The 22,241-nt window shown below is 56.7% G+C and overlaps 1 protein-coding gene across 1 annotated transcript in view; it reads left to right on the top strand.

Moving 5' to 3' along the window:
* The window catches only part of Kiaa1671 (KIAA1671 ortholog), a 110,742-nt gene that overhangs the window by 87,519 nt on the left and 982 nt on the right, over window positions 1-22,241 (top strand). Inside the window, 5 exon segments of the mRNA XM_037198648.1 lie at window positions 14,097-14,215; window positions 17,247-17,493; window positions 19,712-19,886; window positions 21,432-21,553; window positions 22,174-22,235. Coding sequence (XP_037054543.1) covers window positions 14,097-14,215; window positions 17,247-17,493; window positions 19,712-19,886; window positions 21,432-21,553; window positions 22,174-22,235 — 725 coding nt within the window.

The raw sequence follows: 22,241 nt of genomic DNA, 5'->3' as shown, positions 1-22,241 counted from the left end.
CTCGTCTCTGGGCGGGGGAGTTAAAAACAGCTCCGCAGAACCAGCCCTGCGCTGGAGGCCCAGGGTGGGGACAAGCAGGGGCATAGATTAGACCACATCTATTCCTGTGGGCCAGGCCTTCCCTGGGTGGGACAGCGGCCATGACTCACCCAGGACACATGATGGCCTCAGCACCCAGAGACGTTTGTGGTGGGGAAAGGGGGACCCCAGTGACCCCAGCGTGTGCTTCCCCAGGAAAGAGGCAGAAGGCAGCTCCCAGTGCTCCCCGGAAACATCGGGAGCCCCATCACCTGCTAGCCACATCCCCACGCCTAAAACAAGGTCCTGGGTACCCAGGCTGGAGAGCAGTGCTGCCCCCCACAGTGGAGGCTTGTGTTCTGCTCCTGGATGCAGAACCTAGTGGCACATTTGAGACTTCGCTCAGGTGGCCATGTCCCACTGACTGGAATGTCTTATGTGGGCAATTTGGGATGATGATGATGATGATGATGATGATGATGATGATAATACGTAACAATTTTAGTAACTGCCACTATGTTTAGGTTCAGAGAGGTGAAGCCAAGGGCTCATGGCCAGTGGGGAGCAGGGCCTGGAGCTGGGGTCCCTTAACTGCTACTGCAAGGCTACAAGCTGCTCAAATCATCCCCACCCCCCGCCCCTGTGCGTGCGTGCGTGTGTGTATGCATGCTTGCATGTATGTGTGCGTGCGTGCCTGTGTGTGTGTGTATGCATGCTGCATGATTGTGTGTGTGTGTGTATGTTCGCATGATTGCGTGAGTGTGTGTGTGTATGCATGCTTGCATGATTGTGTGTGTGTGTGCATGCTCGCATGATTGCGTGTGTGTGTGTGTGTGTGTGTGTGTGTGTATGCATGCTTGCATGATTGCGTGCGTGCGTGCGTGTGAGTTGGAACCCAGGGCCTCCTGCCTGCTGGCAAGCTCTGAGCACTACTCGCAACCATGTTTTTTTGGCAAAGCCTCACCACAGACAGAGCCCTGGCTTCTTTATAAGGATGATTTGAGCCTCAGCCTTCCCAAGGCTGAGATGGCTACCTGTGCCGCCCGGGAGCCCTCGGGGTGGTGTGGAGGCCGCCATGGGTGGATTCTCACGCTCCTGACCTGGTGCCTCGGTGCTTACCACCCCAGGGATTTGAGTTCGAGGAATGAGGTGTGGGCAATGTGTCCCCACCCCTGTCTGGGGCAGGCATTTTGAAGCTTCAAATTTGATTTTTTAAAAAACGAATTCATTTATTTTTAATGTATTTGCATTGGTGCTTTGCCTGCATGTATGTCTGTGTGAGGGTGTCAGATCTCGGAGTTACAGACAGTTGTGAGCTGCCATGTGGGTGCTGGGAATTGAACCCGGGTCCTCTGTAAGAGCCGTCAGTACTCTTAACTGCTGAACCATCTCTGCAGCCCGCTCAAATTTGATTTATTTATTTATTTATTTTTATTTTTTTTACCCTCAAGCGTCACATTGATGAGAACGGGCCAGCAAGAAAGGGTCTTTTGTGGGACAGTGGGCGACCAGTCGGTGTTTAAAAATGAGAACCAAGTACTGTGGGGACTGTTTGAGATCCCAGGAGCTGAGTGACCCTGGCCTTCTGCCCGCTGAGAGTCCCGATCTTTTTTTGCTGCGTGCATAGCTTAGCTTCCGCGTTTATCCGCATAGAGTAGGCACCGTGCGCCTGCTTGGAAGTGGTTAGTGTCCGAGCATGTGACGGGACCATGGTTTGGAGCGGCCGGGAGGGAGGATGGAGTGCGGGGTCACAGCTCCTGCTCCTGGGCCCTTCGTGTAGAGGTGGGGAGGGCATCCGGGAACCGGCGTGGTGTGGCTTCTCACCTGGATGGCTCCAGGGAGGAGCCTGAGTGAGTCCTGGGGCCAGCTGGCACGGGGTGGCTGTCAGCCCGGGACCTCCAGCGGCCTGTGAGTGGGAGCGCGGTGTCTTGAAGCGCTTTGTCGTGGGAGTCTGGGCGGGCCCTGTCACCTGGGGTGCAGCCTGCTCTGCCCTCCCTCGTGAGATCGCACAAGCTGGCTGCTGGTCGGGGGAGGGTTGTTTTCTGGAAGCTGCTGCTGTCACTGCTGCCTTATGGTTCCTATAAACCCCGCCCACTTCACAGCGGCCCCGCCTCCTGCCATCCCTACCAGGAATCCCGGAGCAGCCCAGTTCCTGAAAGCTCTTAGCCAATCCATCCGTCATCCAGCCTGTTAGGCTTGAGAGGCAATTCCTCTGACCCACTGAACTGAAGATCGCCGTCACCTCTGAGCATTTCCCGTGTGCCTGCCACATTGCTCCACGCTCCCCATGACCCAGCAGCCTCCACACTGCCAGCCTGGACACTGGACAGTTGAGGTTCTGAGAAGTGAAGTGACCGGCCCAAGGTCACGCAGCTTCTAGATCCAGGGAGCTCGGACCAAGGTCTGGGTCTGCCAGACCTCAAGGAAACCCCGCCTCTCGGGCCCCAGAGCCTGTGCGTCCATGCTCACCTTTGAGGCTCTCACGGGTCGCATCCTTTACCGCCTGACTCCTGGAGTTCCTGGAGAGCAGAGAGGCCTGCCCGTTCTTCTTGTCCCTGAATCCCCAGCTTCTCTCTCTTCCCCCTCTGCACTTCATCCTGTTGCCCCCAAAGTCAGACCCTGGAAGTCCCCTTCCTCCCTCTGTGGAGCTTGAGGGGTAGTTGCCAGTTGTGTGCAGAATCCCAAGGTTGGTCTCTGCCGAGTGCCCCTCACCCCGGGGCCTTCCACCCACCCACACTCCTCACTTGCTCTGCCGTCTCCAGCTCTGGATTCTGCCCTGGCCAGGCCTGGGTTTCACACTTGGAAGGGATGATGTGCCATCCTTACAGACAGCCAGGTCAGCGGCTACTCGGCACGGGTGCTCTGGGGCTGGATCCCGACCCTCCGCTGTGGCTGGTCCTTAGGCCTGTGAGCACAGGCCTTGTTTACTGGCTGCATGGGACCCACTTGTGGGTGTTACGGCTCTTTGTTCAGCCAGACCCGCGGACTTTTGGACACTTAGGCTCTTCTCAGCTTTTCTATTTAACAAATGACACTGCAGTGAACACCAGTGGTCATCTGTAACACTGCAGTGGACACCAGTGGTCATCTACAACACTGCAGTGGACACCAGTGGTCATCTGTAACACTGCAGTGAACACCAGTGGTCATCTGTAACACTGCAGTGGACACCAGTGGTCATCTACCAGTGCATGTACACACTCAGTGACACAGGTCATCTGTAACACTGCAGTGAACACCACAGGTCATCTGTAACACTGCAGTGGACACCAGTGGTCATTATTAACACCGCAGTGGACACCAGTGGTTATCTATAACTGCAGTGAACACCACAGGTCATCTGTCACACGGCAGTGAACACCAGTGGTCATCTGTCTTCACAGCTGCACAGGCAGTGACTTATGTGACTCAAGACAGTGCAGTGACAGACATGTGCAAAGAGCATGTATAGTTTTGAGGGGACTTGAGGCCACAGCCAGGGCTGGTGAGGTAACTAAAAGCCTGCAGCATCAGCTGAACCTCAGTGAGGGCACACATGAGCACACACAGATACCCATATGCACACACATGCAGACATGCACAGAGAGACACAGTGCACACATATACATGCATGCATACATTTGCACATTCAGTCGTGCACACATGGAGACACGTACACATGTGCACAGGTTCCTGTATGTACAGAGGCCTGTGTACATGTGCACACTTAAACATACACGTGCACACATGGACTTATATGTGCACACGTTGCATACATGTGCAGACACACACACGTGCACATGCTGACAGGTAGAGAGACTCATCCCTGTGTCCTGTGGCCAAGGCCTGCTGAGGGCCACTGAACTGTCCTGACCCAGCCGCCCTGACAAGCTCGCTGAGCTCCATGGAAAACAGGCCTGAGGGTGTCCGCTGGGTGTTTCCCCGCAGCCGCTGGCCGGGTGGAGCTGGGAGGATCCAGCTGTGAGCAGGTCTGTGAACACAGCCCGGGTGGAAGCAGGAGGAAGCTGGCCCAGCGGCTGGTTTCCCGTGGCTCAGGGCTCCTGTCCATCAGTAGGAGGCTTGCTGCCCCCCCCCCCCCCCCCGGGACAGGGAGCCCCCGCAGAGGGCCTTGTGCTAAGCTCAGCCCGCCTCCTGGACGCTCTGCACAGGCCTGCAACCAGCAGCCCACTTCCCCTCAGCCCCACAGCGGTGAGCAGTCTCAGAGGCAAAGCGTCCAGTGTCCGGGCCATCTTTGCTCTGCCCCCCCCAGATGCCCACCCTAGCCTCCCACCCCCGTCACACGCTTGCCCAGAGCTGACCCTCTTCAAGGCCGCGTCACACACCCTGCTCCAAGCCCTTTGTCTGTTGCTGTGAATGTCTGTGTGTGGCCTCCCTTGCGTGAGGCCCAGGAAAGCCAACCAGTGTGGCTCCGGGGCCAGGGGCTCCTGGACCCCCGTTCTGCCCTTGCGCTGTGGACTCCCCCTACTGACTCTGCTCGGCCACTGTCCTCTTCCCAGACCGGTTTCTCTTTTCAGTTTTGTATCTGTGTTTGTGCTGTGGTGCGAATGGGAAGGCCAGAGCACGGGTTTTTTTTTTTCCTGCCGTGTGGGTACCAGAAGTTGAACTCAGATCATCAGGCTTGGTGGCGAATACCCCGACCTGCTGATCCACTTCGCTGGCCCTTCCTCTGTTTCCGATGGCCACATGGTTTTGTTCCCACGCCATGGTGGGCTGCTGTCTGTGAACCAGGCCCACTCATGGGATAGCCACTGGGCAGTGTTTTCTGCCGTTGGCGATGGTTGTGCCGCGATTGTCTCTGGGGCATGTTTACTGTGTGACTGTGGATGTGTGTTTCACGTGGATGCACTCGTGCATGCTGTGTGCTCGCCTCTGTGTCAGTGCGTGTGAGTTGGATGTTTGAGGGTACTTGTGAGTTCTTGTGTGTGCGCATACACGTGTGCACACAGTTTGTAGTCTGTGCTTGTGCATGCGTCTTCGTTTGGATATATGTTTGTATGGGTGTGTACTGTGTGGGCTGTGTGCGTAAGGATTCTGTATATTTGCAGCTGGGGGTCTCGTCTGGCGCCTTTATTACGTCATCAGCAGGCGACTGGGTCCCAGCCTAAAAGCCGGATGTGCACCCCCACACGCTCTCTCTGCATGTGTGTGTGTGTGTGTGTGTGTGTGTGTGTGTGTGTGTGTGCGCGCGCGTGCGTGCGCGCTCTTGGTCTCTCTCTTTCTCTGCATCTCTCTCTCTCTGTCCTGTCCCTCTTCTCTCTAATAAAGCCCATTCTTACTCTGGTAACTATGGCTCGCCACTAACCAGTGCTAGCCAAACCAGCGCCGCATACCCTTTCATGTGTGTGTGTGTGTGTGTGTGTGTGTGTGTGTGTGTGTGTGTGCGTGTGCGTGTGGGGGGTGCACCATCTGTGCCTGCGTGTGTGGCAGGCATCTATGTTTGTGTGGATCAGTTTGGTGAATTAGGAACACTGGGGACGGAGCCGCATGGTGACCTTACGATGTGAGCATCCCGCGAGTATGGCTGAGTGGCTGGCCGCGTCACACCAGGAGAGGCGCCCCTCTCACTTTGGAGGGCTGGGGGCTGGTCCTGAGGCTGTGGCGACACACCCAGCCTGCTGCTTTCGGGTGGGCTCACACTTCGCGCCGGCTGCCACTCTGTCGCCTGACTCGAGGTCCCTTGCCTGAAATAAATCGGGAGAGAGTTGACATGTGATGCTTGAAAAAGGAAGTCAAGTTTGGCTCACTTGGGCTGTTTTAAGAATCCCTGGGGTGGGGATGAGGAGGCACTGGAGAGGAGGGAGAGGAGGCACTGCGGGGGGGGGGGGGGGAGACAGTGTAGTCTCAGGCCTTTGTGTAATTATTTCCCCCCTAAGCTTGGCTCCCTATCACCTGCACGTTTCACAGAATGCACAAGGAGGCAGAACAGGAGGCCATGGCTCCCTCTCCGTCCCGCTGCCCGTGGGCTCCCCTGGGCTTTCCCTCGCCAGCCGGGGCCAGGCTAGGCTGGGACCTGCAGTGACCGAGGTGTGTCCATGGTATTTTCCACTTCAGCTATTTTCTTAAGCCGCGCTGCTCAGGATGTAGCCCCGGCGTAAGCCGGGAGGGCTTTTGTCCTCTTATCTGATGCAGCGTGGAGGCCCCGTGGGTTCTCAGGGTCCCGCGGGACCCCGCCTGCCGCCACAGCTGTCACCCCCCTTTATAGCCTTCCCGAAAGCCAGGTTTGCACATTCGTCCCCGAAACCAAACCCTCCTCCCCCCGCAGACCAGCCGCCTGGCATGCATGACCCTGTCACTTTGGGAAAAGCTTGTCCCACAGACACAGAGACAAGGTGTCTCTGCTGGAGCCATCTTGCCATAGCCTATGGGCTGTGGTGATGGTTCTCCTGCTGTGCAGAGCGGAAGCCCAGATCGTTTTAGGACAAAGTTCCTTCCCCTGCTGCCCTCACAGGGGGTAGCCTGGCAGTGTTGGGGACACTAAGGGACCTGTGGGTCTTGACTGAATGGTGAGTCTGTTGGCATCCTGTCACAGTGTTCGGTAAGATGCCTGGGCAGCTGGTCCGCAGACGTGGGCACTACGTCCTGTACTGGCCTCTGTTCAGCACTGTCCCCATGCTGAGTATGTGCAGACTCTGGTCAGATGTTTAATAGACTCCCCCAGCACCCTAAGCACCCCACATCCCATTTTCCAGATGGGGACACTGAGGTTGCAGAGGGTCGTTGCAGCTGGCAGCTGGCAGAGCTGGCTTGGCCCAGGGCTGCTGGGTCACAGGGTCTTGCTTAAAATGGTTAGCTTGCTCCACCCCTGCACGTGGGGATGCCGGGACAAGTCCATTTCATGTCTGCAGTGCCAAAGGTTGAGGTTTGGGCTGCTTACAGCCAGGCCCTATTAGCTGATCTATCGAGTGTGTGTGAAACTGGATTTGGTTCAAGCCCCCAGAGATGGGCGTCATCTCCTCCTCTGAAGCCTCGGAGGGTCGCTGAGACCATCCGCCTCTCACCCCTGACTCACCAGGAGATGAAATGGGGCGCAGAGACAGGCAGTGTCTGGCTGGGGGTCATTCAGGATGGGAGCCGAGTGCACACAGGTGTGAGGGCAGAACCACCGAGCTGTGGCCGGGATGGGCCCATCCGGCCCCCCTGGTTCTGAGGCGCAGACACACGTGGCTCTGTCCTGGGTGTGTCTCGGTGTCCGTCTGCCTGGTTGGGGCTTGTCCTCTGTGTGTCTGTCTCCTCCCATCCTCTCTCCCTCCTGCATGTTTCCTGAGTGCTCATTGCTAAGTACTCTCGCCCAGCTTGGCTCTCAGTCTAGCTGAAAAGTAGTTAATGGGGTCCAGCCGTGCCTCAGAAGCCAGAGAAGTCAGGAATGTGAGCACTCCTGGGCATCCACCAAGTCCAGGGTCACGACCCAGCCCTATGGCTTTCTAGTCATTCAGGTGATCTGGAGGTCATGGAAACCCTGCTCTGGACCTCAGTCTCCTCCCCTGTGAAATGGTCCACACAGGGTCTTGCACCACTGTGGTGATATCTTGTGTACCCTAACAAAGTTTACCTGAAGGTCAGAGAACAGAACAAGCCACTAGATTAAACATAGAGGCCAGGCAGTGGTGGCACACACCTTGAATCCTAGCACTCAGGAGGCAGAGATCTGTCTGGATCTCTGTGAGTTCAAAGCCACCCTGGACTATGGGAGATTGACGCAGTCTAGGAGAGAAACAGAGCCAGGCAGTGGTGGCACACATCTTTAATCCCAGCACTTGAGATCTCATGCCTTTGCTTGGGAAGCACACACACCTTTAATCCCAGAAATTATGGTGGAGAAAGATTTATAAGGTGTGAAGAGACAGGAACGCGAGGCTTTTCAGGCTGAGGAGTCCTAGAGGTGAGAGGTGGCAGTGGCCTGTTCCTTTGTCTCTCTGATATCCTGGCAAATTTTATTGGGGTTCACAATACATCACCACACACCACAGGCTCATTGGGATGAGTAATGAGTACAGCCTTGGTGCCCCAGGTCAGACCTGAGCATGGGAGCGGCAGTGGGCTCCGGAGTACTGAGACAGAGCAGGTGTCCCCATGCCAGGGGGGTCCATGACTGCACGGCTCCCCACCCAGCTGGGGTGTAGAGTGGCTGGGGGTGAGGGGCAGGCTTCTCGGATTCTTTGGAACTGCACCGTCAGCTGTGGCCGCTTGACTCAGGCCTCTTTCTGAGGAGATGTGTCAGACATTCCAAAATACACGCAGGCATGGTGTTCTCCACGTTCCTCCCCCACAGTATCAACTTCCCTGGGTTGGGAACTCATTCCTACTCACTTTACTACATGTGTATATATATATATGCATTTGCAGAGACATGTATCCCCAGTGTATGTAATCAACAACTACTACAGGCCTGGCATTTTCCCAAAGCCTTGGGCTGCAGATCCGGAGTCAACAAAACCCCGCCTGAGGGCACGCGGTCTTGCCAGCCTCCTGCTCATAATCAAGTTTTATGGCACACATTAGGGGTGTTTGTTTACTCTCCAGGTGTATTAGGTAGTACTCAGTTGCTGGCACAAGACACCCAACAAAAGCATCCTGAGGCTCGCAGCTGGAGTCCATCATGGCAGGAAGGCGTGGATGGCAGCTGGGGGGAGGTGAGGTCAATGGCACCCACAGTCTGGAAGTAGGGAGAGGTGGATGGATGCTGGCACTCAGCTCACCTCCTTTTTATTCAGTCTGAGACCCCAGCCCATGGGATGGTGCTGCCCTCACGTAGGGTGGCTTCCCTCACGTAGGGTGGGTCTCCCACCCAAGTTAACGCCCTCACGGACATGCTCAGATTCTAGACCCTGTCTCGTTGACAGTCGACATTGAATGCCACCCAAGCCTTCAGTGCCCTCTTAATGATGGCTGAGTAGCCGTTAGCCCAGAGACCCCAAACGGTGCCATCTGTTTCTTTATAGTTGATAACACTGGGGTGGATCACCAAGTGAAAAGGCCCTTCTGGCTTATCCTCAGTTCACGATTCACGTATCAGGGCAGCATGGAGGAGTAGAACCTGATTTATTCGGTTTCGTCTCGGGATTCATCCGGAAGGTGGAAGGCCAAGCGTGCGTGCGTGCTGAGCAAAGTCACAGTCAGTAAGGAGTGTCTCACTCTTAGCGCACCGGGGCCGACTTGCCATGGAACCTTCTAGATGTTTTCTTCGCTTACACTCATGCGTGCTTTTTCGTTTAGACAAAACCACTTTCCTGGCACACTGTTGTTGGGACCCTTTTTAATTGTTTTATGTTAGCTGGTGTTCAAGACACATCTTTCTGTGATGGCAGACGTTCTGTATGAGCGCCATTTTCGTCTCAGGGCCTGGCCTCCGTATTTCATGGTCTCCCCCGCCCCCCCCCCCCTTCACAGCTCAGGCTGTTGTTCCTGTTTGGCAGTGATGGCCAATCCTGCTGGGAGCGGCTGTGTTCTGGAACCTGGGGAGTATGTTTGCTCATCTCCCTGAGATGAACTTCGGGGACTAACCCTGCTGATTCAGCTAAAACCTGCAGGTTTTAAACCGGGAGACATATGTTCTGACTTGTTTGGGCACAAACCTTAGAGGTATGTGCTAGCATGGTCTCTCCAGCACAAGCCTTGGGAGGAGCTCCTGCCCACTCTGGGCCTGGGGCCTGGGGAGTAGCTGGGCCGAGCCAATGGGCTTTCAAACCCCAGATTCCTGAGTGTTTTGAGGCGTGTGTCCTTATCAGAAACTCCTGGAGCATTGTGGGAAAAGTGGAGCAAGTGAGTATTGGTTGGGGGTCTGGAGAGAGCTTTGGATCCCACGGACGGAGCCCCTGCCTTCCAGGCCCTGCCTCTCACCCGTCTTGGAAACCAAAAGCTACATTCTTCTCAGTTCCTGTGCCTCAGTCTCCTTCTCTGCAGGTGAAGTGCAGAGTGAACGGCTTCCGAGGAGCCTCCTGGGTCTGGTGTCTGGGATTTGGTCCCCGTATTTGGAACCAGCAGAACGGTGGCAGGGATTGGGGTGTTGATGGCTCCGTCTGCCCTCCTTACCTCTGCTCGGGTGTGCTTTTAGTGCCTACTTCTGTTTTGAAATTTTCGAGACAGGCTCTTGCAATGAAGCTAATTCTAGGCTAGCCTAGGACTCGCTTTGTAACCCAGACTAGCCCTGAACTCATGGCAATCCTCCTGCTTCAGTCCCCTAAGTGTGGGGAGGACAGGCGTGAATCAACCCCACCAAGTTTGTTATGTGTTTTCAGACATGTCACTGGGACACAGGGACAGACAGACATGTCACCAGGGAACACAGGGACAGACAGACATGTCACCAGGGAACACAGGGACAGACAGACATGTCACCAGGGAACACAGGGACAGACAGACATGTCACCGGGAACACAGGGACAGACAGACATGTCACGGGGAACACAGGACAGACAGACATGTCACCGGGGAACACAGGGACAGACAGACATGTCACCAGGGAACACAGGGACAGACAGACATGTCACCAGGGAACATGCAGGCTCTTTGTCTCTAGCATAAAAGCATTTAAGAAAGGATTCATTCTACTCTACGGGGTTTAAAAGAGGAAATAATAGTGCAGGAGAGGTGGAGGACTCACAGGGGAGGTGGAGGACTCACAGGGGAGGTGGAGGACTCACAGGGAGGTGGAGGACTCACAGGGGAGGTGGAGGCTCACATGAGGACTCACAGGGAGGTGGAGGACTCACAGGGGAGGTGGAGGCCTCACAGGGGAGGTGGAGGCCTCACAGGGGAGGTGGAGGACTCACAGGGGAGGTGGAGGACTCACAGGGATGGTGGAGGACTCACAGGGGAGGTGGAGGACTCACAGGGGAGGTGGAGGACTCACAGGGATGGTGGAGGACTCACAGGGGGGGGGACTCACAGGGGAGGTGGAGGACTCACAGGGATGGTGGAGGACTCACAGGGAGGTGGAGGCCTCACAGGGGAGGTGGAGGACTCACAGGGATGGTGGAGGACTCACAGGGGAGGTGGAGGACTCACAGGGAGGTGGAGGACTCACAGGGAGGTGGAGGCTACAGGGGAGGTGGAGGACTCACAGGGGAGGTGGAGGACTCACAGGGAGGTGGAGGACTCACAGGATGGTGGAGGACTCACAGGGGAGGTGGAGGATTCACAGGGGAGGTGGAGGACTCACAGGGGAGGTGGAGGACTCACAGCTCTCTGAGGGGGAGGGAGATGGGAGAGGAGAGAGTGAAGGGCCCCTTTTCTCATCCAGAGGCCAGGGAAGCAGGACTCAGTATTCAGTCACTGGAAACCCGGAGGCTTCAAAGGGAAGGCGCCAGAGACTCTGGACAAGCCAGCTTAAGATCTGCGCTGCTGTAGGGAGGGGAGGGGCGGCTGGGTTAGCCTCTGTGAGCCCCTGCAGGGAAGGAGGGGCTTCAGGTGCCGAAGGAGAGGAAGGAGAGGTGGCCTGCAGGACACAGCTGTCCCTCTGCCTCCTGCCCTGCCCTCAGGCCCCTCCTGTCTCTTTTACCTTCTGCTGGAAGGACATTTTCTCTCGTCACCAGAGGCCTCAGCAGCTAAGTCAGACCTGTGCAAAGGGCCACAGCGACTGTCCACCCATGCCGTCACAGGAAGTTGCCACGCAGGTATTCGTGTCTCGAAAGAGGGCTCTTGGCAGGAAAGGCCCCCACTGTCTACGTCAGAAAGGATGCTGTTGGCCACGAACTGTGCACTCGAAGAACATGACAGAGGTGTGCTCTGGCCCCAGCGACGCCCGGGAGGCGGCTGCTGCAGAGGCTTTTGCTTGCTTGTCTCTCTGCTTGCCCAGTTTAGTGAACTGGGGCAGAGCTGAGGCAAAGCTCAGTCAGCGGAAGGTCTTGCCTTCAAGCAAACTTTGAGTTGTAAGATTTTTCTAGAAATTTAAGCATCGCAAGTCCTCTGGGAAAGTGGCTGACTAGGGCCTTGCAGCCATGAGAACTGCCAGAAGGCCTTGGCATTGAGGTGGGATGGAGTTAGGGAAGGCCCCAATCTGTGGCATCTGCTCAGGGTGGTGCCATGGCCACTCCTGAGTCCCAGAGAGAATTCAAGCGTGCCAGGCCCTGGAACGTGTCCCAAGAGCTTGGGTGTAAAAACACAAACATGGCCCCCCGCTGGAGCCGCCCACCGCCCAGACCCAACAGTGGCCCCTCATCCACCATCAGCCGCCATCAGCCGCCATCAGCCTGTTTCAGGCCACGCTGTGCTCTGCAGTCCCCGGGGAAGTGCTCACTGAGGTGATCTGACCGGCAGAGGATGCACACACACCCTGTGGCTGGCTGTGAGCGTGAGAGCCACCGGCTGCTTAGAAGTCGCCTGTCCTTGGGACTGGTTATGTCTCCAGTACCGCGTCCCACACGGTGGGGTGCTCTCTGGCCACAAGGAGCATGTGGAGAAACTGAGGCACAGAAAGTCCCAGACTGGAGTCAGTCAGGGTGTTTCGTCTGGGGGATGGATTATGTAAAAATGTTCACGGTGATGTGTGTGTGTGTGTGTGTGTGTGTGTGGTGTGTGTGTGGTGTGTGTGTGATGTGTGTATGGTGTGTGTGTGTTGTGTAGTGGTGTGTGTGTGTAGTGTAAGTGAGTGTGTGTGTGTGTGTGTGTGTGTGTGTGTAAGTGAGTGTGTGTGTGTGTGTATGTGTGTGTGTGTGTAGTGTGTGTGTGTGTGGGGTGTGGTGGTGGTGTGTGGGTGGTGGTGTGTGTATGTGTGTGTGTGTGTGTGTGTAAGTGAGTGTGTGTGTGTGTGTGTGTGTGTGTGTGTGTGTGTGTATGTGTGTGTGTGTGTAAGTGAGTGTGTGTGTGTGTGTGTGTGTGTGTGTGTGTGTGTAGTGAGTCTTGACAGATGCTCGACCACTGAACCCCCTCACCCCAAGCCCCCATTATAACTCCTTTGCAGCAGAGGTGGCCCAGGCCTGTGGGTTCTGTTGCTCGGCTGAGATAAAGCCCTGCCAGGATGGATCTTCTCTGTCCCTCTCCCCCCTCCACCTCCCCCGCCTCCCTAGTCCTCCTCGAATGATGATATCTGGGGAGCATCATGAAAGGCCAGGTCGAGAGGCCGCCTGAATCACTGTGAGGGAGTAGCTTCCCCAAGGCCACTCTCGGTTACTCTTGAGAGAGCTCCAGGGCCTCCGTGGCTGGTTTCCATGGCGATGGTACCAGACAAGGCCTTTCATGTACCACCCCGCTGAGTGGGGGAGTCGGGAGCACAGGTGTCATGGTGACTCATGAGCCACCCCTGATGTCAGGCACCAGGCTGGGCTGGTCGCCAGCCCTGTGGTGACTTGTCCCCTCGTACCCAGCCTGCATGTCACCCCACCGGGCCAGGGTGCTACTTTCTCAGCTGTAAAGTAGGATTGGACGGGGCCTCATGTCAGCGGTGACTTGCTGTAGGCTCAGGGTCACCGCGGCGACAGCTCAGGTGGGTGCTGGGCTGGACCCTGCTGGCATGTGGTCTGGTACGCCTGGAAAGTGGGACCGGGCCTGCCTGGCTTTTCTAGAGCTTTGAGGAGGGAAGAGGTGGTTTGCGCTGTGTTGTTGGACAGGGACACTGGACAGGCCCGGTGACGCCCGGCGGGACCCTGCGCCTGGCTGTGCATTTGTTACCGGGGGCTCACGGAGAGAGGTTTTCTCTGATCACCATTGCAGAGCACAGAGCCCACTGGGGAGGGAAGGCCACGGGGCTGCGTGGTCTGCGGGGGTGGAGGTTTGTTCATCCAATGGAGGATCTGGAAGCAGAGAGCCTGGGCGGGAAGCAGGACAGATTCACTTCAGGCCTGTCTCCAGCGCCCACACTGCTGCTGGTGAGGCCTTATGTCCCAGCGATTTCACAGCCTCCCAAATCGGGACGGAGCGTTCACACAGAGGCACCGTGGGGGACATTCCACACTGGAACCAAGACCCAGTCCACGCCAGGACGCCCATCTGAACCCGGAAAGGGCCGCTTCCTGTCATGTCTCGGCAGACCAGGGCACTGGTCTCCTTTGCCCTGACGTGGGGAGCCACGTCCGAGGGCAGCGGGCAGCTGGGTGCTGTGGCGCCCTGTGATTGTGCCTGAATCCCTCCTCCTCTCCTTACAGAACCAGCTGAAACAGTGCTTCTCCAGGCGAGCCCCCGAGGCCAAGGACACCGACACCCTCGTGCACGAAGCCGACAGCCAGTATGGGACCTGGGCAGACCAGGGCCAGAATGGAGGCAGGTAGGACCACACCTGGGGGAGCTGCCAGACACCAGGCGGCGTGGTTGGGGCCGAGTCTGCCTTGGTTGGGGGTTTCTGTGGCTGTGGTGAACCACCGTGACCTGAAGCAGCTTGGGGAGGAAAGCGTTAATTCAACTTCCACTTCCACATCACCAAAGGAAGTCAGGACAGGAACTCAAGCAGGGCCGGAACCTGAAGGCGGGAGCTGATGCAGAGGCCATGGAGGGGTGCTGCTTACTGGCTTGTTCCCCATGGCTTGCTCAGCCTGCTTTCTTATAGAACCCAGGACCACCAGCCTGTGCATGGCCCCACCCACCATGGGCTGGGCCCTCCCCCATCAATCACTGATTAAGAAAACGTCTTGCAGCCCGATCTCATGGAGGCGTTTCCTCAATTGAGACCCCTTCCTCTTAGATGACTCTAGCTTGTGTCAAGTTGACATAAAACTCTTCAGCACAGAATCTATGGGGCTGACTCAGAAATTTCTGCATTTAAAAAAAAATTTTAGCAGGAGGAAGCCATTGTTCTAATAAAGGGTATTAGAAAGCCACAAGAAGATGGAAATAAAGTATAAACTGTTGACGCCAGGCAAGTAGCCTGGACATAGCTAGGAGCATGCAGGGACAGGCAGACACACAGGGACAGAGACCCACAAGGACAGACATACAGACACCCACACTGTGACAGGCTGACACACAGAGACAGACCCTCGTGAGCAGGAGGCAGATGGCGGACCAGCAGTGCAGGTGATGGTCTGGGTCCCTTGTGCTGACATTTTTCTCAGGTGTGTCAAACCCGAGGTTCTCTACGTGCGTCCAAGGTCAACTCCACTTGGGTCTTAAAACATTTGCAGGCTGCCGGGCGGCGGTGGCACACGGCTTTAATTCTAGCACTCGGGAGGCAGAGCCAGGCAGATCTCTGAGTTCGAGGCCAGCCTGGTCTACAGAGCAAGTTCAAGGACAGGCTCCAAAGCTACACAGAGAAACCCTGTCTCGAAAAACCAAAAAACAAAACAAAAAGAAAACAAAAACAAAAAACAACCAAACCAAAAACAACAAGATAAAACAAACAACAACAACAAAAACCCACACACACAAACAAAAAACCAACCAAACAAAAAAAGTTTGTAGATGACTGTGCCATACCACACTGTCGAAGTCTCCCCAGCGTGAGACACAGGCCGGCTGCACAGCACTGAGTGTAGTGTATGTCACTCGGGGACTAGCCCTGTGCCCTGTGGGGTTTTTCCACTGTGAAAACATGCTGAAGACCCACGCACAGCAGCCCTCCCAAGCCCAGGAGACCAACATACACAGCAGCAAACAGTAACAATACTACCCAAGTGCAAAACCAGAGGACCTTTCGGCCCTCACGCAGGGTCACACCGGCATCTGTCCGTCTGCGTCTCTCGATGCTTTCTGGTATCTGCGTGTGTTTGTCCCTGCTAATACACAAACTGGTCCCTAAGTTGTGTGTGCGTGTATATGGCTTGCAGGACCTTCTTCTGCCTGGCTGGGAGGGAACGCCCTGGGCAGCGATTGCAAACTGCGGAAGGGAAGCAGCTGGGAACCCACCCCTCCCGACTGGGGGTGCAGGTGGGATGAGATGAATCTCCCCCATAGGCCCCTCCCTCCTCCATAGAAAGGGTAGGTGCTCTGGCATCTGCCGCAGGCTCAGTGCATGCCTGACTGACTAGCCCCGTGGTCTGCGGACATCATGCAAGTCTGGGAAACTGAGGCTTAGAGAGAGGCAGAGACCTGAGTCCTATATATCAGTAGTAACTGAGCTGGGCTTGAACCCGGGACCCCATCTCTCCTGTCGCTGCGGGCTCCGACTGCTACTCCGTTGGGTCACTGCTGGGGTGGCAGGGGGGATGGCTGACCGCTACCCCACTGTCAGAGCTGCATTAAAAGTGGACGAGAGGAGAACTGGAACCAGCCAGCTGGACTCTTCCCATCTCCAACCCCCCTCTGCTAACCTATGACTTAACGTGTGCAGCGAGCTTCCTTGAGTGATTCTGGAAGTGCTCCCGCGGGAGCCCCCAACCGCCTGGTGATCTGGCTGGAACTTGTCCCTGTCTCCTAAGGGACCCCGAGCCCCGCGGTCCCCCCAGTCCCCCAGCTTCTGTCTCAAGACCCCTGAGACCTTGGTGCTTCCGAGGCTGTTCGCCCCCTGCTGTCCTCCAGAGGAACTGCAGCCTCTGGGACCAGGCTCTCTTGCCTTGGACGGTGGCGCCCTCTGCTGCCCGAGGGTGGCTCTTCCCTCCGCCTCTGGGTTTGCATCTTTCCTGTCTTCACGCTCCCAACTGTGAAGGCCATGGAGCTGGGAGCATGGGGTTCTCAGTGAGCGAGCGAGCGAGCGAGTGGGTGACTGAGGCAGCCATGGGCTGGAGCAGAAGGCCCGAGGCCCCGTCTTCTGGTGATTAGGGACCCTCTGACCCCCTTGCCACTGCCCAGTGGGAACTCAGCCTGAGCTGCCCACACGAGACCCCACACGAGGAGGCGGGCGAAGTGCGTTTTGTCTTGAGAAACGTCTCCGTGGTCAGTGTTAGAAGTGGACTGACGCGTCCCAGCAAGCCTGCCTGCCTGTCTGCTCGCTCCGGGCGGAAGGACCCGGGTTCTGTGGCACCTGACCTGACCCTCTTTTCTCGTCAGAGCCTTGGAGGCTCCACACAGCCTGTGTTGCCTCTCATTTTTATTTTATTTTATTATTTCTCTTTATTTATTTTTATTTTATTTATTTGTTTGTTTGTTTTTGGTTTCTGGGCACAGGTGGTTGCTGTGTAGCCCAAGATGGCCCCCAACCCCTGACCCTCCTGCTTCTGCCTCCTCCTGCGGAGATTCCAGGTGCGCCACCGCCGTCGCTCCTGCTCGTCCTTCTTTCCACCTGTTCCTTCAACGGACCCCTGCTTTTGACTCCCCGTGGTCCCCTGGGTCGGGACACGTGTCCACGTGTCCACGACCCCTTGTGCTTGGGACGGAGTGTCCCAGGCCCCCCGGTGACCACTGCCACCCCCCGCCTCTCCTTGCAGTTTCGGCCCCGAGTCCCCGTCGTCCCCTGACAGCAGTGCCACGTCTGCCGGGAAGCAGCCGCCGCGTAGCCCCTTGTCCTCGTACACGGAGTCCACGTCGGTGGATCAGCATGACAGCTCCCGGGACCGGCGCAGCTCCAGCGCGGACCGCTCCAGTTCTGAGCTGGAGTCCACGGATGGCCCAGAAGGGCCACCTCCGTCAGACGCTTGCCCAGCGGAGAGGGAGGATGACTTTTCCTTCATCCATGTAAGCCTGAGGCTGGGGGGTGGAAGCAGCCATTTCTTATTTTCAAAGGGAGCTGCGGCCTATGCACGATCACCACCCCACCAGGATGGGGGCCGCATACCACAAACCCGTGTGGTGGGCACGGGACGCAGCCTTAGGTAGGGACCCTCCTTTAGCATAGGGCGGCCCCATGCTAGCTGTGTGGCTTGAGACAGATGTCTTCACCTCTCTGATCCTCGACTGCCTTACTCACTAGTAACTAGCACATCCGGCTCCACGCCTTCAGAGGTGATCACCGGTACCCAAGGCACAGCTTGCCGTGAGCGCTCACAGGACTGACTGAGGTTTGCAGTCCCTGGCTGGGCACAGCCTGGGGCAAACACAGAGAGCAGCCTCTTCAGGTCCTCGCTCAGCAGAACTTGGGTACCAGACATGAAGGGCTCTCCGTGACAGCTGTTCCAGGCTCAGGTCCCCTTCTGGGGGTTCCCCCAGAACTGAGCTTGCTTAGCTCCACACACAGCCACCCTGCAGGTGCCCACTGTCCTGAGCCACAGTGACCTGCTGGTCCTGCTGCAGGCTCTTCAGGACCAGAACTGGACCCCACCCTGCTGCGGAAGCCCTAGCCTCCAAGGAGGATAGGAACCATCGCTGTAGCCACCAAGGGCCCTCACTCCTCATGGCCAAGCCCCTGACCTCACTCTCGGGCAGCTGATGCCACTGAGGGGCTCCCCGGGGACCCACAGCCTACACACAGCCAAGGTCTTTCCTCTGGCATCTCTAGATCAGAGGGGAGACAAAAAGACCCCAGATGAGTCTTCCAGGACACTGCCCTGTGAACAGGCATGGCGCCCTTCTCTCTGGTGTTGTAAGGATGTAGAAGGTGACGCGATATGTCACTCACTCAGCAATCAGGCACCGTGGTCTCACTGTTGCCCAGCCTTGCTGCAGCTCACGTGTGTATTTGGTATGTGTCACGTGACACAGATGTCTCGCTGGACGTTCCTCTTTGAACTCCTAGCATTTCCTCTTAGAACCTGTCCTAAGCGACAGTGTCTACATCAACAGCCCCCGGTCCCTGGTGGCCGGCTCCATCCCATGCCCATACTGATAACCAAGGGGTAACAGCCCCTGCCTGCCTTTTAGATGAGCAGGTTGACATGGCTGCTGAGTCTGCCCGTACATGGGCTGGTGGCCCTACGTATGAGGTAAACTGAGGTCTTTGTGGGATGCCACCATGACTTGAGTATCCTGTGGGGACCATTTGGAAGCTGATCAGAGAGAAGCCCCAGGGTGGCCCTGTGACCATGGAAGTCCCGCCCCCTTATTGGTGCTCTGGAGGTGGTCCCCCTCCCCTCCCACCTGCACTCTGCATTATCATGGGGGCCCCAGTGAGTACTCGGCTCAGGGACTCTGTGAATATGGTTGTCATAAAGACAGATGCACTCAGCAATGCATTCAACAGACAGAAACCAGGCACGGATTATGCTCCTGGTGTATACTTACTCCCATGCCTGTGTGATATCACAGGCTGTGTGGCATTTGTCCCGTGTGTCCAGTGCTGTTCTGGGGGCACTTCCGGCATGATTTCCATGGGGAAGTTGAGGCAACGGCGTCGAGGGTGCCATTGGATCATGACACACCAGCCCATGCATGTGGTGGTATTGTGTTCCCTGAAATATTGTGCACCCTAGTAAACTTATCTGGGGTCAGAGAACAGAACAGCCACTAGATACAGAGGCCAGAAAATGGTGGCACTCACACCTTTAATCCTAGCATTCTAGAAGCAGAGATCCCTCTGGATCTCTGTGAGTTCAAGGCCACACTGGAAACAGCCAGGCATGGTGACTCACACCTTTAATCCCAGAAAGTGATGGCAGAAAGCAGAAAGGTATTTAAGGTGTGGAAACCAGGAACTAGAGCTGGTTAAACTTTTAGGCTTTTGAGCAACAGTTCAGCTGAGATTTATTCTAGATGAGGACTGAGAGGCTTCCAGTCTGAGGAAACAGGATCAGCTGAGGAATTGTCGAGGTGAGGTGGCTGTGGCTTGTTCTGCTTCTCTGATCTTCCAGTGTGCACCCCAATACCTGGCACTGGGTTTGATTTTATTAGTAAGACCTGTTAAGATTCCTGCTACACATGCACCTCTGAGAATCCCTTGTGTATGAAGAAGACTGCACACAGCCGTGGGTGGTGCCTTGCACTGACCGTTTCCTCCCCACCTCCTTCTCCACCCCCAAAGCAAACCTCAGTCCTCGACTCCAGTGCCCTGAAGACCCGGGTGCAGCTGAGTAAGCGAAGCCGTCGCCGGGCTCCCATCTCCCACTCGCTCCGGCGCAGCCAGTTCAGTGAGTCTGAGAGCCGGTCCCCTCTGGAAGAGGAGTCACACAGCACGTGGATGTTCAAGGACTCAACGGGTACGACCACGCCTTCCCCTTGACCTGCATACCGCTGTGGGCGGGAAGGCTTCAGGCTAGACCCTGGGAAGAATGACCCATGGCAGAACACTGGGGCACAGTGACCCAGGAGGCTGTGGTTCCTTGTTCTGTAGAACGTGCCATAAGTGGGGTTTAAAATGTGTTCTGAATCCGTGTGGGGCGGTGCCTGTCTGGAAACCTAGCAGTTCGGGAACAGAAGCAGCGAGATCTTCGTGGTGCAAAGGCAGCCTGGTCTACAGAGTGAGTTCCAGGCCAGCTCTGATAATGTGACTCCCTTTAAAAAAACCAAAGGGCAGCCGGTGGTGGTGGCACATGCTTTTAATCCCAGCACTCGGAGGCAGAGGCAGGTGGATCTCTGTGAGTTCAAGGCCAGCCTGGTCTACAGATCGAGATCTAGGACAGGCACCAAAACTACACAGAGAAACCCTGTCTTACCCTCCACCCCACCCCACCCCCCAAAAAAAACAAAGAGTAGACAGTAGCATGACCAAGTGTGGCCTCTGACCAGATGCCTGAATGAATGCTTGGGCTGGGGTCATTGCTTCTCGTGGTCCAGCCGTGTTAGCGAATGAAGGTTAAGTGTCTGTTAAGGGCTGGGGAGACGTGTAAAGAGCTTGTTTGACAAGCATCAGGACCCAAGTTCCAATCCCCAGCACCCCTGTACTCGGGTAACCCCAGCCTTGAGTGAGCAGAGGCAAAAGCATTCTTGAGGGTTGCTGACCAGCTCTTCAACTGACTCGGTGAACTCCAGGTCCAGTGAGAGAGACTGTCTCAAAGAATAGCATGAGGAGAGATTGATGCAGATGTCCACCCTCAGTCTCTGATCTCCATGTGCATGCACGCACACACATACCTCCACCACTACCCCCCACAGACACTGGTACCTACACGTGAACACATGCACATGTACACAGACTCGATCAGTAATAGGTGAGTGTCTGCAGAGCCAGAACTATGCCGAGCTACCTGGAGCAAATGCAGCCCGCCATAGGAACACGCAGATCCCCGCACAGGGACCTACCTGTCAGCGGAACCTGTGGCTTCCAGAGCCCCGAGCACATGGCCAGGGGATACAAACGTTTGGGGCTGACCTTCCTGAGCATGCCCAGTGTCCAGCTGAGCTGGGACTCCAAAGGACATGCTGTGCTCTAACGATGACCAGTTCTTAGGAAGAAACTCCTTACCTACCACCTAGGAAGCCTCTAGCCCAGCCCCTGACTTGGGCAGTGCCCCGAAGAGACCCTGGAGCACTCCACATGGCTCCTGTTGGTGGGACATTGTCTCTGCCACCCACTCTGCCTCTGTCAAGGATGTTCTGTTGTTCCTCCAAAGTGGCAGGAGCCCGAGGAGCCTATGCCCTCCCCGAGAGGAGGCGACCTGCCCGTGGCCGTGTTTCCAGGCAGGTGGCAGCGTCTGAAGAGAGAGTGGGAAGTCCCTGCCCAAGTACAGAGGGACCAGGGGTGCCCTGGTCCTGGTGCAGGGCTGTGGGGAACCACCGATGACCCAGAGCCCTTCTCTTAATAGAAGAGAAGTCGCCCAGGAGGGACGAGTCGGATGAAGAGCAGCCGCCCAAGGTGGAGCGGACCCCTGTCGGCCATCCGCAGAGGATGCCTGTGTTCCCAGGCATGGACCCAGCCGTGCTGAAGGTACTGGGGCCTCCCGGGAGCAGCCTGCTGAGCCAGCGCCCGCACGCCTCTCCCCCTTCCTGTCCACCCTCGCTTCTGTCTGTCCCTCGTGATCAATCAACGCCTTTCCTCCTCACTCCCTCCATCTGTCCATTATCCGCCCCCCCCCACCTGCCTTCCTGTCTATTGATCATTATTGAACCGCCCCTCTCCTTCCCTTCTGCCCACTCCCCCTCCACGGCACATCCGTGTAACACCCTCCTGCCTCCATCCGCCATCGGAACGCCGGGCTGACAGGATGTGACACTGCCCAGCTTCCCCCCAGAGGAATCCTGTCCACACGGTCTTGAGTCGCCCCTTGCCAGCCCGTGCCCCAAACTCGGGGGACAGTCGCCCCCGCCGCGTGCTTGGGGCGCTCGAGCGTCCCAGGCTTCGTGTCACTATATAGATGCGGGAGTGATTTTGTTGGAGCCTCCCCTGGGACGACGAGGCTGTCGACCTCTCGGTCCCCATGCTTCCTGCCGCCGGGTCACTCTGCAGCTCCCCACTGCTCTGTGAGGTGTCGTCGCCGCCGTGGGACCGCTCGCTGCTAGATGGGGCTTGTCCCCAGACAGCGACACCAGGCCCTCCTCTCTCCTCAGGCTCAGCTGCACAAGCGGCCGGAAGTGGACAGTCCTGGCGAGTCTCTCAGCTGGGCACCCCAGCCCAG

Source organism: Peromyscus leucopus, chromosome 23 (assembly GCF_004664715.2).
Source record: "Peromyscus leucopus breed LL Stock chromosome 23, UCI_PerLeu_2.1, whole genome shotgun sequence".
Taxonomy (NCBI): domain Eukaryota; kingdom Metazoa; phylum Chordata; class Mammalia; order Rodentia; family Cricetidae; genus Peromyscus; species Peromyscus leucopus.
The sequence above is the reverse complement of the archived record's forward strand: the minus strand, read 5'-3'. Positions and strand labels throughout refer to the sequence as shown.